At 38.6% G+C, this 14630-nt stretch overlaps 1 protein-coding gene across 1 annotated transcript; it reads left to right on the forward strand.

Annotated features, from left to right (window-relative positions):
* The first annotated feature begins 9033 nt into the window (after positions 1-9033).
* Positions 9034-10701, forward strand: LOC115972206 (desiccation-related protein PCC13-62-like). Its single transcript, XM_031092409.1, has 3 exons — positions 9034-9401; positions 9541-9766; positions 10106-10701. Exons 1-3 carry the CDS (start codon positions 9088-9090, stop codon positions 10481-10483), a joined length of 918 nt encoding a protein of 305 aa, XP_030948269.1. The 5' UTR covers positions 9034-9087; the 3' UTR covers positions 10484-10701.
* The last annotated feature ends 3929 nt before the right edge of the window (positions 10702-14630 follow it).

Below are 14630 nucleotides of genomic sequence, written 5' to 3' on the forward strand. Positions count from 1 at the left end.
TTTTTTCCCCAAAAGATCAAACAACTATGTATCTATTTGAAAACAGCTTATTTAGTTAAAACTGAAAACTTTTTACTTAAAATATTGTAAATAAAGTTAAAAGTTAGCTAAAACAGTACAGTGAAACTTATGAATAGTACCAAAAAGTGCAATAGAACCTATAAATAATAACAAAAAATGAGCTAAATTGGGATAAGAATAAACTAAATAGTAAAAAACACTACTTTTTTTAGGCAATATTAAAGGCAAGCATTTATAAAATTAATTCTTTATTTTTTGTACAATACGATTTATCCATAGCCCATAGGTCGGGCGCTCCTAGAACCATGTACCCCTCCTCACTTTTTTTCTTTTTTTTGGAGAAACCAACTCACTTATTTGGTGATAAAGAAAGTGTTAGTCACTAGACCTGATAACTATTTAATAGAGAAATTATGATAGCCAGCGTCTCTTCAAAGTTTATTGAATCACGCATCTTTTTCATTATAACTAGAGTCACTAGACAGTTTCAACAAAAAAAAAAAAAAAAAAAACTATAGCCACTAGACCAGATATTTTTATTTTTGGGACCAAACTCTCGTACTTTGTGAGAAATGATTAAACTAAGGTCACAAAGGAACTTTTCAATCCCTTGATTCTAAAAAAAAAAAAACTTTTTAGACAATTTATTTTTTAAACTTTTAGCATTATCAATTTGATTAGATATTATCATTCTTAGAAAATGGAATTAGTTACCACTCACAGTACAAACTTATAAAATACTTCCGCGCCTAGTTAGCATATATATATATACATACATACGTACATATATATATATATATATATATCAATTATTTGTCCCACAAATAACAAAGTAACACAACAATAAAATAAAAATCCTTTTAGGAAACTATTATTCCAATCATTCTCTAAAAAAAAAAAAAAAAAATCTTTTATCTCGTAGGACCTTTAACTCTTTCTTATCCCAAAGATCAGCAAACACTATAAAATAAGGGGGGGGGGGGGGGGGGGGGATATTTAGAGTAATCAAGAGAATTACAAAAATTAAGCATATCCAGCACATAAAAAAAATATAAAACATTTTAGACAACTTTTATCACTCTTATCAAAAAAGAATTTTATTTTGGTTTTAACTAGGGTTATTAATGAATCAAATTGATTATTACAACTCGGGCTCAATTTGAAAAAAAAAAGTCTTGTTATGTTTAAGTGTTTAGTAAATAAGTCAAGCTTAAGTTTAAGTAAATGCTCAACTATTAAATAAGCTAAGTTCAAATATAATAATGTGTTCCTAAACATAAGGATCGATTTAACTATATATAATATTACATTTTTATATGTATATTTGTCTTAAAATATACTTATATAGACTTTAAATTGGATTGTACAATTTTATAAATAGGTGCATAAGATAATATAAACAATTTTGGATATTATTTGTATCTTATTGATAATATAAACAATCCATTTGTAATAAAAATTCATAAATTTGTGAAGGGGTAAAAACTTTTTGTTATGGTTTTACTACATAATGGAAAATAATAAGTTAATCAAGTAACTTATAAATAAGCACGAGTTTGTTTGACAAGAAAAAGAACCAAGTTTGAATATGTAATTTTATTTGGTAACAAACTCAAGCTTGGCTCAAGTTCAAAACAAAACTAAATGAACCAATTTGAACTTTTAATACTCGACTCAGTTCATCTTGTTTATAGCCCTAATTTTGACAATGAATTTACTTTAACCACGTGACTTAAATATAATTGTATAAGAGTGACTAAAAAACTGTCACGAATTATTAAGTTTCAAAAAGATAATGAATGTGAGTGGTGTTGAAAATTATGTATTATATATATATATATATATATATATATATATATATTATGGGTCCGAGAGTTCTGCAATCCGGCCCAAACTCTATCTGGGTCCAGGGCCCGTGCCGAGAAGGTACCTTGCCGAAGACGAATGATCAGTGGCCGAGGTAGCAAGGGGAACGGCTGAGAACTTACCCTGTCCTCGGCATTTCCTAGCTTCAACAGGAAGACCAACACCCTGGTGTAGGCAATCCCCGAACAGCCCCCTCAAGGGGATGTGAACGGAATGGGGCCCAAAGGGAAGCAGGGTGTGAAATCGGACCAAGGAAAGTGCGTCCCACCCCCTTCAGTAAATGCACCTGCCAATACCCAGAGCTGGTTAATGAGAAAAGACGTTTGGGCGGTGCAAACGTCGATCCATGCAACTAATAGAAAGTTAGACGGGACGGTTGATGGGATGGATACAGAAATAAACTCCTGCCTGACCTACAAGTGGAGGGTCAAGATCAACCAAGACGGACTATATAATAAAAAGGAAGGTGTACCAATGGGGAGGTTGGGAAAAATGGCCAAAAACCAGAGCATCCCAGCCCACCTCCAGGAGAAAGACTCCAGGGGTGTAGGAAAACTTAAACTGGTACGAACACCGCGAAAAACCCACCGCCTATCGATCAAGGCCTAGCCTTCCAAACCCACGCTCTACAAATGATGTTGTTAGGGGCCTTTTCACGTGCGAACCCGACACTGTTACGGTCCGCCACGAATCGCGTCCTTACAATTGGCGCCGTCTGTGGGGAAGGCTTGTGTGTTGGTATAGGAAGTGGGTCGATAGAGTTTCTTCGTTATATCTAACCGTTGGTTATAGAGTTCTAGTACAAAGTTCTGTTACGGACTACGTTTCTTGATTAGGGGCTTGGTTGAGGAGCTAACTCCCTTAAAGCCAAGGTCCCCCGTAAAGAGCAAACTAGGCACTGGGTAACGTTAACCGTATGGATAAACTCTAGGGGCTTGGCTGAGGAGCTAACTCCCCTAAAGCCAAGATCCCACACAAAGAGAAAACTAGGTTTTGGACAGAACCAAGGCATTGCATGGTCCACCGGACTCAAGCCTCTGGGGAAATCAACTACCTGGATGTGGAAAACTAGGTTTTGGACAGAATCAAGGCATTGCATGGTCCACCGGACTCAAGCCTCTGGGGAAACCAACTACTTGGATGTGGAAAACTAGGTTTTGGACAGAACCAAGGCATTGCATGGTCCACCGGACTCAAGCCTCTGGGGAAATCAACTACCTGGATGTGGAAAACTAGGTTTTGGACAGAACCAAGGCATTGCATGGTCCACCGGACTCAAGCCTCTGGGGAAACCAACTACCCGGATGTGGAAAACTAGGTTTTGGACAGAACCAAGGCATTGCATGGTCCATCGGACTCAAGCCTCTGGGGAAACCAACTACCTGGATGTGGAAAACTAGGTTTTGGATAGAACCAAGGCATTGCACGGTCCTCGGACTCAAGCCTACGGGGAAACCAACTACTTGGACGAGGAAAACTAGGTTTTTGGACAGAACCAAGGCATTGCATGGTCCTCGGACTCAAACCTATAGGGAAACCAACTACTTGGATGAGGAAAACCAGGCACTAAGCGAGTTTTAGCTATTATGCGTGACGTTAAAAATGGTGCTTATATCTTCGTAAGACGAAGGTTAGGAATAAATCTAAGGCCTTTGTGGGCGCAAGTAAATTAGGGTTCGGGGAACATGATGATGAATGTATTACATGCATAGCTATTTGTACATGTTAAAATAAATCAGCGCAGAGTTCATAAGCAAATAGTGCGCATCAACGAGGGCGGTTAACGATGCAATCAGAAGGAAAAAGGAAAAACAAGATTTCATATATACATGTTCAAGTGCTTGTAAACCATCAATAAATTAGGAAGTTTGTGAAAGGAAAAGAAACAAGTTAATCGTTCAAATAGAAACGAATACAAAAAGCCCAACGAAGGCTTCTACTTTTCTGCTTCTTTGTCGGTGACATTTTGGGAGATGGGAGCAGATTCAGCTTCGGTGCCTGGAAGGATGGTCCCTTCTGGGGAAGGCTGAACAGGACCAGCACTGGTACTCTGAGGAACCACAGCAAGGGAAGTGGCCTGTGGCGGCTCTGCAAGTATGGTGGGTTCCTCTGTATTAGGCACCTGAATGCCAACCACGGGCTCGGCAACCTCTTTAGGTGCCTCAGAATTCGTGTGCTGGGATATACTGTCACATCCTGAAGTTCTCCTTCTTTGGGCGCCTTGCTAGAAGAACCGCTGGCCTGCAAGTCTTCCAACGGGGTGATCTCTTCCTCGGGTTGATCACGAGTAGCCGCGGGGCTGGTCGAAGTGGCCTCGCGGATGGCTGCCGGGTAGAATATGCTCTCCGCCTTCCACAAACCAGATGAGGCATCCACCCCACCTCGCTTCAATGCTTCCTCTCAAACCTGGGAGCAATAAAACCTACACACACCAGGGATCTGCGCCTTAAGGGTGGCCTGGGTCTCGGCTACTCCCATGTTGTAACCATCGTCCTCGGCCGTATTCTTGGCAGCTTCTGCCTCATTCCTGGCAAACTCGGCCTCCTGCTTTGCCCTTACGGCTTCATCACGGGCATATTCTGCCACTCCTTTCTCATGCAGAGCCGTGGTCAGCCGCTTATTTAAATCCTCGATCAGAGTTCTGGCTATTTGCAGCTGATCCTCGGCTTCAATTGCGCGCTTGGTTTGGTCCTTAGCCTGTTTTTGGGCACTGGCAAGGCCCGCCGAGACGTTATCCCTCTCGCGAATGGTCATTGTTAAGTCATCCTTGACTTTGGCAAGTTCCTTTTCAGAAGCTTCGAGAGTCTTTGAGGCCGTTATGTGCCTCTTGCGTTCGTTCTCGGCCACCTTACTCCTGTCATGCACTTCTTCCTCCATCCTATAGGTTGCCTGGAGAGCCTGTCAAGAAACATGAACGTGTAGTGAGTGACAAACTGGTGACGAGAATTAGTAAAGTGTTAGGTTTCAAGAAATCTTACCATGCCCAAGTATCTCTTAGTACTGAGAAAAACCTCCTGCATCCTCATTCTCTTCAGCTCTTCCATGTCATTAGGGAGTAGCATGGTTCTCCCTAATGCATCTGCCACGTATCCACCCTCGCCGTCTCCAAGGTCCCTCAGAAAGGCAGTTTCTAGTAATGGACCCCCGTGAAGCATTGGGGCAGGAAGCCAGGCGCTCGGAAGGGATTGGGAATCAATTCCTTTTCCTTTGCCTTGAGAGGTTTGAACTGCGGGCCCTTTGCCTCTGCCTTGGGGTCCGGTCTTCGGTTGTTTTGTGGGCGGAGTCTCATCCTTCTCCTTAGGAGGTTGGGATTTTCCCTCGTCCACGATGTCCTTGCCCTTGGGGCTCCTCTTTCTCTTGGAATCAGCACCTTCGGGTCGAGGAGACCGAGCTGGTTGGGAGGAGGTGGGAGGTTCGTAGCGGGTGGATTGTGGTTGGGACTTGGTGGAGGATGACCTGGTTTGGATTGTAAGGGGCCGAGCTGGTGGAGGAGGAGCATTGGGTTGTGGTGCCTCCTGGGTATCCTTCCCTGGTTAGTCCTCGAGGAGTTGGAGAAGGGGGGTTAAAGGTATTCTTTTGACTCCCATCTCGGCTTGAGAAAAGGTGCCTATTAATGATAATTCCGTCTCGGATAAGGCTGGGTCACCTAGGTCACCAGGAGGGTCCTCGGATTGGTAGACTAAGTCAAATACCTCGAACCCTTCCTCCGGCTGATCTGGCTCACCTTCGTCCTCTGCTGCTTAATGAGACGAAGAGGGGCCCGCCAGGGGAATGTTCTTGGGGACAGCTGGCTCCTGCGAGATCAAAAATCCCTTCTCTACCACGGTAATTTTTGGAAGCCAAGGACGGCGGACACTGATCACGTGCTTCGCGTCCCCGAACGACTTCTGAACCGGAGGGTACCCTAGTATTTTGTGAGCTGCACGGACTTGGCCATCACTGTCATTCACAAAAACTGCCGCTTGTAAAACGGTTTCCAAGTCTGCCCGATTGACTAAATAAAAATGCCGTTTATAGGCACGTTCATCTACAAAAGCAACAAACATATATGCGTAATTAGTTATCGAAGGAAGTTAGGTTAGAGTGGTTTAAAGGGTTATCCCTCTTCCATTCCTAATACCCCACCTGGTTCTCCTTCTACTACGGGGCATGGATCGCCATCATGCCACTCCCCAGAGACGATAAGAAAATCCTTGTTCAGTCCCTTGTTGGAATCAGGGAGGCACTGGATCAACCGAATCCTATCATCCCTCGACCTCATGTAGTAGGTTTTTCCTTTCAATTTTTGGAGGTTATAACACCAGTTTACATCATGGTGGGTCAGTCTTAAACCCATCTTCTCGTTTAAAGCGTCCACACAACCCAAAATCCTAAGAACGTTGCCGGCGCACTGGGTAGGGGCTAAACGGAAATGCCTGAGGTAACCCCTTGTCACTGGTCCCATAGGGATTCTCATACCTCCCTCTACAAAGGCGAGGACGGGAATTACAACCGTGCCCGTCCCCCTCTTAATGTGCCATTCCCCCATCTTACAGTGTTCCAGCCTTACGTTAGGGGGAATCCTATAATCAACGATGAACTTATTCATCGCCTCTTCAGAATCGACTAACTTCCTCAATCTCAATTTAGCCGCCTTCGCCATTTATTAAAACAAACCTAACCCGCGACGGAAAAGAAAGGGAGCCAAAGAGAAATAAATCTAGAAAAGAAAAAACGTGAGTTAATAAAGGTAGGGAACTTACATAAAAAGAGAATTACGCTTCGGATGGGCTATATGTGCTTGAGATAGACTTGAATTTGGGCGGAAGTTCGGATGAACCTTGGATACACGCACTAAAACTCTTAAGTATGGAACTGGAGAGACGGATCCATCTCCAAAAAATCTTTTATACTTTCTAGGGTAAAGTGCACGCCCTTTTTCCCGCCCAAAGAGGCCAGGAGATCACCACCGTTCGATTTCCATCACACCGTTGAACGTGGGAAGCACCAAGCCGCCCGTATTTAATGAGGCCACGTTTTTCCTTCCAACGGCTCTAGGAACGTGCCTTGGGCAGGTGAAAAATCTCGAGAATCGCTAGATGACAAGGATTGATAGGCATTGGCAGATCCATAATGTCATCAAAACCCTCCTATCCGTCCGAGGGGACGGATAGCAGGATTTTGAGGGGCTATTGTGGGTCCGAGAGTTCTGCAATCCGGCCCAAACTCTATCTGGGCTCAGGGCCCGTGCCGAGAAGGTACCTTGCCGAAGATGAATGATCAGTGGCCGAGGTAGCAAGGGGAACGGCTGAGAACTTACCCTGTCCTCGGCATTCCCTAGCTTCAACAGGAAAACCAACACCCTGGTGTAGGCAATCCCCGAACAGCCCCCTCAAGGGGATGTGAACGGAATGGGACCCAAAGGGAAGCAGGGTGTGAACTCGGACCAAGGAAAGTGCGTCCCACCCCCTTCAGTAAATGCACCTGCCAATACCCAGAGCTGGTTAATGAGAAAAGACGTTTGGGCGGTGCAAACGTCGATCCATGCAACTAATAGAAAGTTAGACGGGACGGTTGATGGGATGGATACAGAAATAAACTCCTGCCTGACCTACAAGTGGAGGGTCAGGATCAACCAAGACGGATTATATAATAAAAAGGAAGGTGTACCAATGGGGAGGTTGGGAAAAATGACCAAAAACCAGAGCCTCCCAGCCCACCTCCAGGAGAAAGACTCCAGGGGTGTAGGAAAACTTAAACTGGTACAAACACCGCGAAAAACCCACCGCCTATCGATCAAGGCCTAGCCTTCCAAACCCACGCTCTACAAATGATGTTGTTAGGGGCCTTTTCACGTGCGAACCCGACACTGTTACGGTCCGCCACGAATCGCGTCCTTACATATATATATATATATATATATATAAAATTGTTACTAGTCTATTTTTTTGGTAGGCCCACTCATATTTTTTAAGGGTACCAAAATACTTATAATTTTTGGTATTAGTAATAAGTACTAAAAATAGGGGGGATAGCCGGATGGGGGCCATGGTTGTAGATACGTCTCTGCAAACTTGAGTAACAATTATCAAAATGCCTACCGAGATTATACTTAGGCATAACCATCTCAACTATTGAAAAGCCCAATTAGAATTTTTTGGTGATTTTTCGAACTTTGATAGAAACTCAGCCTTAAGCTTTGACATTCATTAATTTTTTTTTCTTTGGAGGTCCAATTAATAAATAAATCTTGTATTAATCTCCACATTAATCAAAATTTTCTAACATATATTCTGTGCGTAGGAACTGTTTTCCTAATTGGTAAATTACACACAAATCTTGTGCATCTAAACTATTTGAATGTTTTGCTGTTATATGGTAGAAGGCAAAAGAGGAGAAGGAAAATTATCTAATAAGATGATCTCATGAGACCTCCCTCTTACTGCAAGTGATTCTATTTTATTTTTTTTATTTTTTTTTTGAGAAAGAAGTGATTCTAATTGAATCTCATGTACTATGAGTGGAAGGTTTCACTAGATATTACCTCATGGATAAGGATACGGATAAGTAATTAATTCCCAGGCTTCATGAATAATTTAGTTGGTCACCTTAGCTTTGTTTGCCTTCATGATCTCATCACCCCTTATGGAGGATAGGGATTCCTTGTCTCTTCTTTTTTTTTTTTTTTTTTTTTTTTTTTTTTTTTTTTTTTGAGTAACGATAGGGATTCCTTGTCTAATTAAAAACTAAGAATAAAGTTTCCTCCAAACTACAAAGGAAAACAAGGAAGTTGCAACATTAGAAAGGAAAAAGTAGAGAATTCTTATTTTTGTGTGTAACACCAACAGTACAATAGATTTTGTTATTAATATTATTTTTTTTTTTTTTAAAGATTATATTGAAAATTTAAAAGAGAAATATTCCGTACTCTTGTAGATAAAACCTGATCAAGAAAGCCCAGAGAATTAAATGTTCCTACATTTACTTCTTATTAAGAGTTCTTTAAGTTGACAGCGATGATTACTGTATTTAGCCTTAGGAGAAGGTAATTTGAGATTGACTTTTTGTGTGCATGTGACGCCCGAACCTTCAATGTGTGATCTATTTACGTGCTCTCTCTCTCTCTCTCTCTCTCAGGTACGTAGTAATTAATCGTAACCTCATGCACATGTATGTACCACAAATCACTTCGTTATTTTGCTAATTAGCTACACTTACACAATGGCTAGTCCAATTCTCTTCTCTACCTTTCTCTTTATTCTTACACTAGAACTAGATGCCAGCCAGGTCATGGCTGCTCCCGACTGTGGACCAATTCAAGCCACTGATGTTGATCGGATTGAATTTGCTCTGAACCTTGAATTCCTAGAAGCTGAGTTTTTCTTGAATGGTGCACTTGGTCGTGGACTTGACAGTTTCGCTCCATCTTTTGCTAAGGGAGGTCCGCCTCCCATTGGTGCCAAGAAGGCCAATCTTGACCCTCTTGTTGCTAAGATCATCGAGGAATTTGGTTATCAGGAAATTGGCCATCTTAGGTACTAAAACAAATAATACAATCATGTTTATATATAATTGGAATTTCTCCTTTCCGTCTTGTTGTAATTGTTCCATAGTAAAGAAATTACTCCATATATAGCCTACTCTCATTGATGCTCTCTTAACATAACTTTTCAGGGCTATTATTAACGCAACACGTGGAATTCCAAGGCCTCGGTTGGATCTCAGCACTCAGACTTTCGCAAACATTTTTAACCAAGCTTTTGGTTTCAAATTGACCCCTCCATTTGACCCTTATCTTAACACAATCAATTACTTGTTAGCAAGCAATTTGATCCCTTACGTAGGGCTTGTGGGTTATGTTGGCACCCTTCCAGACCTTACAAGCAGTGATTTTCGAAGGGTAAGAACCCGCAACTTCCTCCCACAAGTCAAATTACTCCTTTTATGAACATATATATACATATACATATACGTATTAAGAAGTACAGACACTTTAAAATCCCTTAATCTTTGTGTTAGACAGAATACTCTTACATGCACGTCCTATGATATAATTCTTTTTATTTTAAAATTCCTTTGATTTTAAATATATATTTAACCATTTTGATAGTGGTTATTTATTTTAAAAACTTAAAATAAACATAAAATACGCCTTCAAGTAAATAAAATATACTTTATATATATATATATATATATATATATTAATCAATTGTCGTATCCCTTTTATCTGTTTTGGTAGTTGGTTGCTGGGCTTCTAGGAGTGGAGGCTGGACAAGATGCAGTTATACGAGCATTACTTTATGAGAGAGCCAACGAAATAGTGCTGCCATATGGAAAAACCGTGGCCGAGTTCGTTAACCGTACTGCTGAGCTTAAAAATAGACTAGCCAATTGTGGTATCAAAGATGAAGGCATAATAGTACCTCAATCCCTTGGTGCAGAGAATCGTACAAACAGTAACATCCTTTCAGCTAATACAGATTCCCTTTCGTATGCTCGGACACCACCTGAGATCTTAAGGATAGTGTATGGAACTGGTAGTGAGAACAAGCCTGGTGGGTTTTATCCTAATGGTGCAGGTGGGAACATTGCAAGGCGATATCTTAGCCCAGCATAAGAGATTCCATTAATTAGATCTATTAACAATAAGAATAACACTAAGAAGCTTCCAATGAATGAAGCTTTTGGAATAACATTCAAATATATGCTAAACAACATATTTAGCAGAATGTTGAAATAACCTGAAAAACCTGAATTTGAATCCCCTCTACCATGTGTTGTAAGAAAAACAAATTATTATATCGAATAAGAATGAGGAGCTTAGACTGTTTTGAATTTGGTTTGTTCATTCGTTTGTTAGAGTTTTGTTTCCAACTTATTCATCTTATTTTGTTTATATTTAAAATTTTAAAGTCTCAATTTAATTAATTCTTTTATGTATAGACTCTTATCCATCTTTATTTTCAAATCGAAACAAATACTAAGATAAATGTAATACCTAATAGTTAGGCAGTAGACTAATGATACTTCTCTTGTAAAGGAGGAGGCTTAAGGTTTGACTAATTTTATATTTATGATGATTTATAGATTGTAAAAACTCATGCAATGGAAGGCACTAATTGGAATCTCCATTTTCTTCTCTTCCCATGAAGCCAAAAATTTATCAATTAATTAAAAAAAAAATTGTAACATATTGGACGCCATGAGCCATCGATCATGAAACCTTAAAACATGAAAAAGAATCATGCAAATCCTTGTCCACTGTCATGCATAGCTAGCTAGCTTTGCTTAATTCTAGAATTTTTTTTTAGAAGAAATTAATTGAGAACTTAATTGTATAATTTAAATTTGAATATATGTTGTAATTAACCACTTAAGCTAAAGCGATGTACATACCTTGTATATAATTAAATATGTATACGGCAAGTTTGGAAAACCCACCTCATAAGTCACAACCTTTATGTTTTGCTTTCATGGTATCAAATTCCCTAAATCTTGCGACTATGGCATGTTCCTTATTTCTTAACGTCTCTCACATTGTGTTGATCAAGCAAGCTATGATTTGTGGATTGCCCAACTCCTCCCTATTTTGAAAATTCATAATTTTATTGGTTTTTTTTATCAAACTAATTATGTCCGTCTCACTTTCTTCTTAATTCTGATGGGAAACCAACAACTGAGTTAATCCTATTAAATAGAGACATATTGGCTGGAATTGGGTCATGCGTCCCATTAATGGGCAAATTGATTGACCAAGCTAGGCAAAATCCTACACTTCAATTCCTTGAATGGCATCAACACTTCAATATGTTAATCCCATCACTTTTCCAAAATCCTACCCTTCGATATGTCCCGAATTTATCAAGGTTTCAATTACAATTTCATTTAGCAATAGAATTACCAAAAAATGTGAACCTTTAAAAGCAAGATAGTCTAATTAAATATTTTATGTTGTGGCTTTTGATAGATTAAGATATTGAATTAATATGCAATTTTCCAATGCTCAATTTTAGATATTATGCAAAATAAAATAAATTTTTTCTTGTAGGTTATGTTATGAATTGATGGAGGGCTAATGATGGCTTTGACCTCACAATATTGCTATACATTTTCAAGTTAAATTTTAAGTCCAAAATTGATACATATTAATAAATTAAAAAAATACATATACAATTTTATACTCCCTTCATCTCAATTTGTTTGTCCTATTTGAAAAGTCAAATTTTTTAAGGGAACATTATTTATTATCTTGTCTACTTTATAAAAATGTATAAGTTTACAAAACCACTCTTAAATAAATTTATCAGTTTTTTTTTTTTAAAGAATTATTCTTAATGAGGCAACTAAAAAGGTATCCCAATTAAATTGATTTTTTAAATATTTGTTAGTTTTATTTTCAAAAAGTTTTGAAAGTAAAGTAGAGATATAATAGAAACATTAGTAAATTAATAACTTTGATTTTTAGAAACAAGACAATATTTTGGAACATCCAAAAATGAAATAGAGAACAAACAAACTGGGATAGAGGGAGTATTAAACAATCATTGGTTCCTATATTTTTCATCATTAGAAATCGTTTTGATTCTTTTTACTGTTTGTTTTCACGTTTTATATGTGATTATAAATTGTAAAAAATGCAAATTAAATAATCCACCATTTGTTTGATTGCACCATGTATTTCTCTAACTATTGGTAGACTTGCTTATTATTGCTAAGATCCTATTGAGCCATATTAGCCTAACATTTTAGTCCATTCGGTCCTCTCAGTCCACTTCGGTCCTATTCGGTCCACTTTGGTCATATTCTGTCCATTTGGTCCTATTTGGACCATTCTGTCCACTTTAGTTCTATTGGTTCCACTTCGGTCCTATTTGGTCTACATTCGTCTTATTCGGTCTCAGTATTATTCGTTCCATTCAGTCCAATTTGGTTCTATTCGATATTATTTAGTCCACTTTGGTCTTATTTTGTCCACTACGGTCCTATTCAGTCCACTTTGGTCCTATGTCCATTTATGTCCACTTCAGTCATATTCAGTTTATTATGTCCACTTTGGTCCTATTTGGTCAACATTGGTCCTATTTGGTCTACTTTGGTCCAATTTTGGTTCTATTCGGTCTAACTTGGTCTTATTTGGTCAATGTTAGTCTTATTCAGTCCAATTTGGTCATATTTTGTCCACTTCGGTCCTATTCAGTCCATTATATACACTCTGATCCTATTCGGTCTTGTGCAGTCCACTTCGGTCTTCTACGATCCATTCTGTCCACTTTAGTCTTATTCGGTCCACATTGGGCCTATTTTGTACATTATGTTCTATTCGGTCCCCTTTGGTCCTATTCGGTTCACATTAGTCTTATTTGGCCTAATTTGGTCCTATTTAGTCCACTTCGATTTTATTCAGTCCATTATGAATACTTTGGTCCTATTTGGTCCATATGGTCTTGTAGGGCTGTAATCGGTTCAGTTTTTTTGGTTTTCTTAGGGCTGGCCAACTGAAACCGAAATTTTTGGTTTCTGAAGTTCTCAACTGAAATCGACTGAAATGGTTGGAACTCAATCTTTTTCGGTTTTGTTTTAGTTTTGGTCAGTTGTTGGTTTTTTGTGCCTTGAGTTTGGGCTAGTTGGGCCTTTGGTTTTTTTTCCCTAAAATTTTTTTTTTGGGCTTTTAAAAAAAAAATGCAGTATTCAAGCTAGTTGTTTTTTGGCCCTTTTTGGGCCTTTTATGCTCTTTGTTATTAAGCCTTTTTTTAGAAACCTGATTTAGGCCTTTTTTAGGTACCATTTTTGGCCCAGATTCAGGCCTTTTCTATTTTGGCCCTTTTTGGGCCATTTTTAGGAATCTGTTTTGGCCCAAAAAATTTTAGGAATCTGTTTTAGGCCTTTTTACACATCTATAAAGCATTTTACAAACAAGAAAAAATCACAACTTGCTTTTGCATTTTACATTTTACATAACTTGCTTTTGCTCAACAACAAAAATCCAAAAATACACATTATAGTAGATTCATAAATTACAACCTGTCATAGATTCATAACTTGCTTTAGAGCTTCTATTATTCTCATTAAAGTACACATATCACATATTCATAAATCCAAAAATAACCTGTCAACAATATATATCCTGTCAATACATCTGCACAACCTGTCAACACAGATTCATAAATCCAAAAATAACGATATAATTTGTCAACAATACATTTGCACAACTTGTCAACACAAATTCATAAATCCAAAAATAATCTAGAGCAAAAAATTGCTCAAGTGCTCAAACTAATCTGTAACTTGTTACAGGTACCCATCAAATACAAACAAGATTAAAGAATAACTTGTACAAGTCAAAATAAAATAACTAGTGCAAATTTCATTACTTCATTAGTAATATGTCAATGTCCACATATTGTCCATATGTCAATACCTACATAACAGCATTATAGCCAAAGACTCAAAATAAATTGGCCACATGTCATTGCCTATTGCCTAATATCATATATTGTTTATGTATAGGCCACTGTCAAAGCTCAAAATAAAAACCCATATCTTTCACCAAATAAATAAATAAAGAAATAAAAGCCCATATCTATATGTAGGCCACTGTCTATTAGTGTCTAATAGCAAAAAGTTTGATAGGCCAAAAACGTATTGACCCCTTGTGATAAATTAATTGATTAATTAGTCAAGTCTATTAATTAATCAAATTAACATCCAAAGCGCGTGGTAGCACAAAAAAATCACCAATTAACTAAAGTATGTAGCGGAAAATA

This window comes from Quercus lobata, chromosome 12 (assembly GCF_001633185.2).
Source record: "Quercus lobata isolate SW786 chromosome 12, ValleyOak3.0 Primary Assembly, whole genome shotgun sequence".
In the NCBI taxonomy this organism is placed as follows: Eukaryota; Viridiplantae; Streptophyta; class Magnoliopsida; order Fagales; family Fagaceae; genus Quercus; species Quercus lobata.

What these genes read in the sequence shown, in the direction of transcription:
- LOC115972206 (XM_031092409.1), top strand. Translation starts at nt 9,088, where the DNA reads ATGGCTAGTCCAATTCTCTTCTCTACCTTTCTCTTTATTCTTACACTA. An exon ending in CAGGAAATTGGCCATCTTAG is followed by an intron (nt 9,402 to 9,540) that starts GTACTAAAACAA and finishes ATAACTTTTCAG; the next exon opens with GGCTATTATTAACGCAACAC. An exon ending in CAAGCAGTGATTTTCGAAGG is followed by an intron (nt 9,767 to 10,105) that starts GTAAGAACCCGC and finishes CTGTTTTGGTAG; the next exon opens with TTGGTTGCTGGGCTTCTAGG.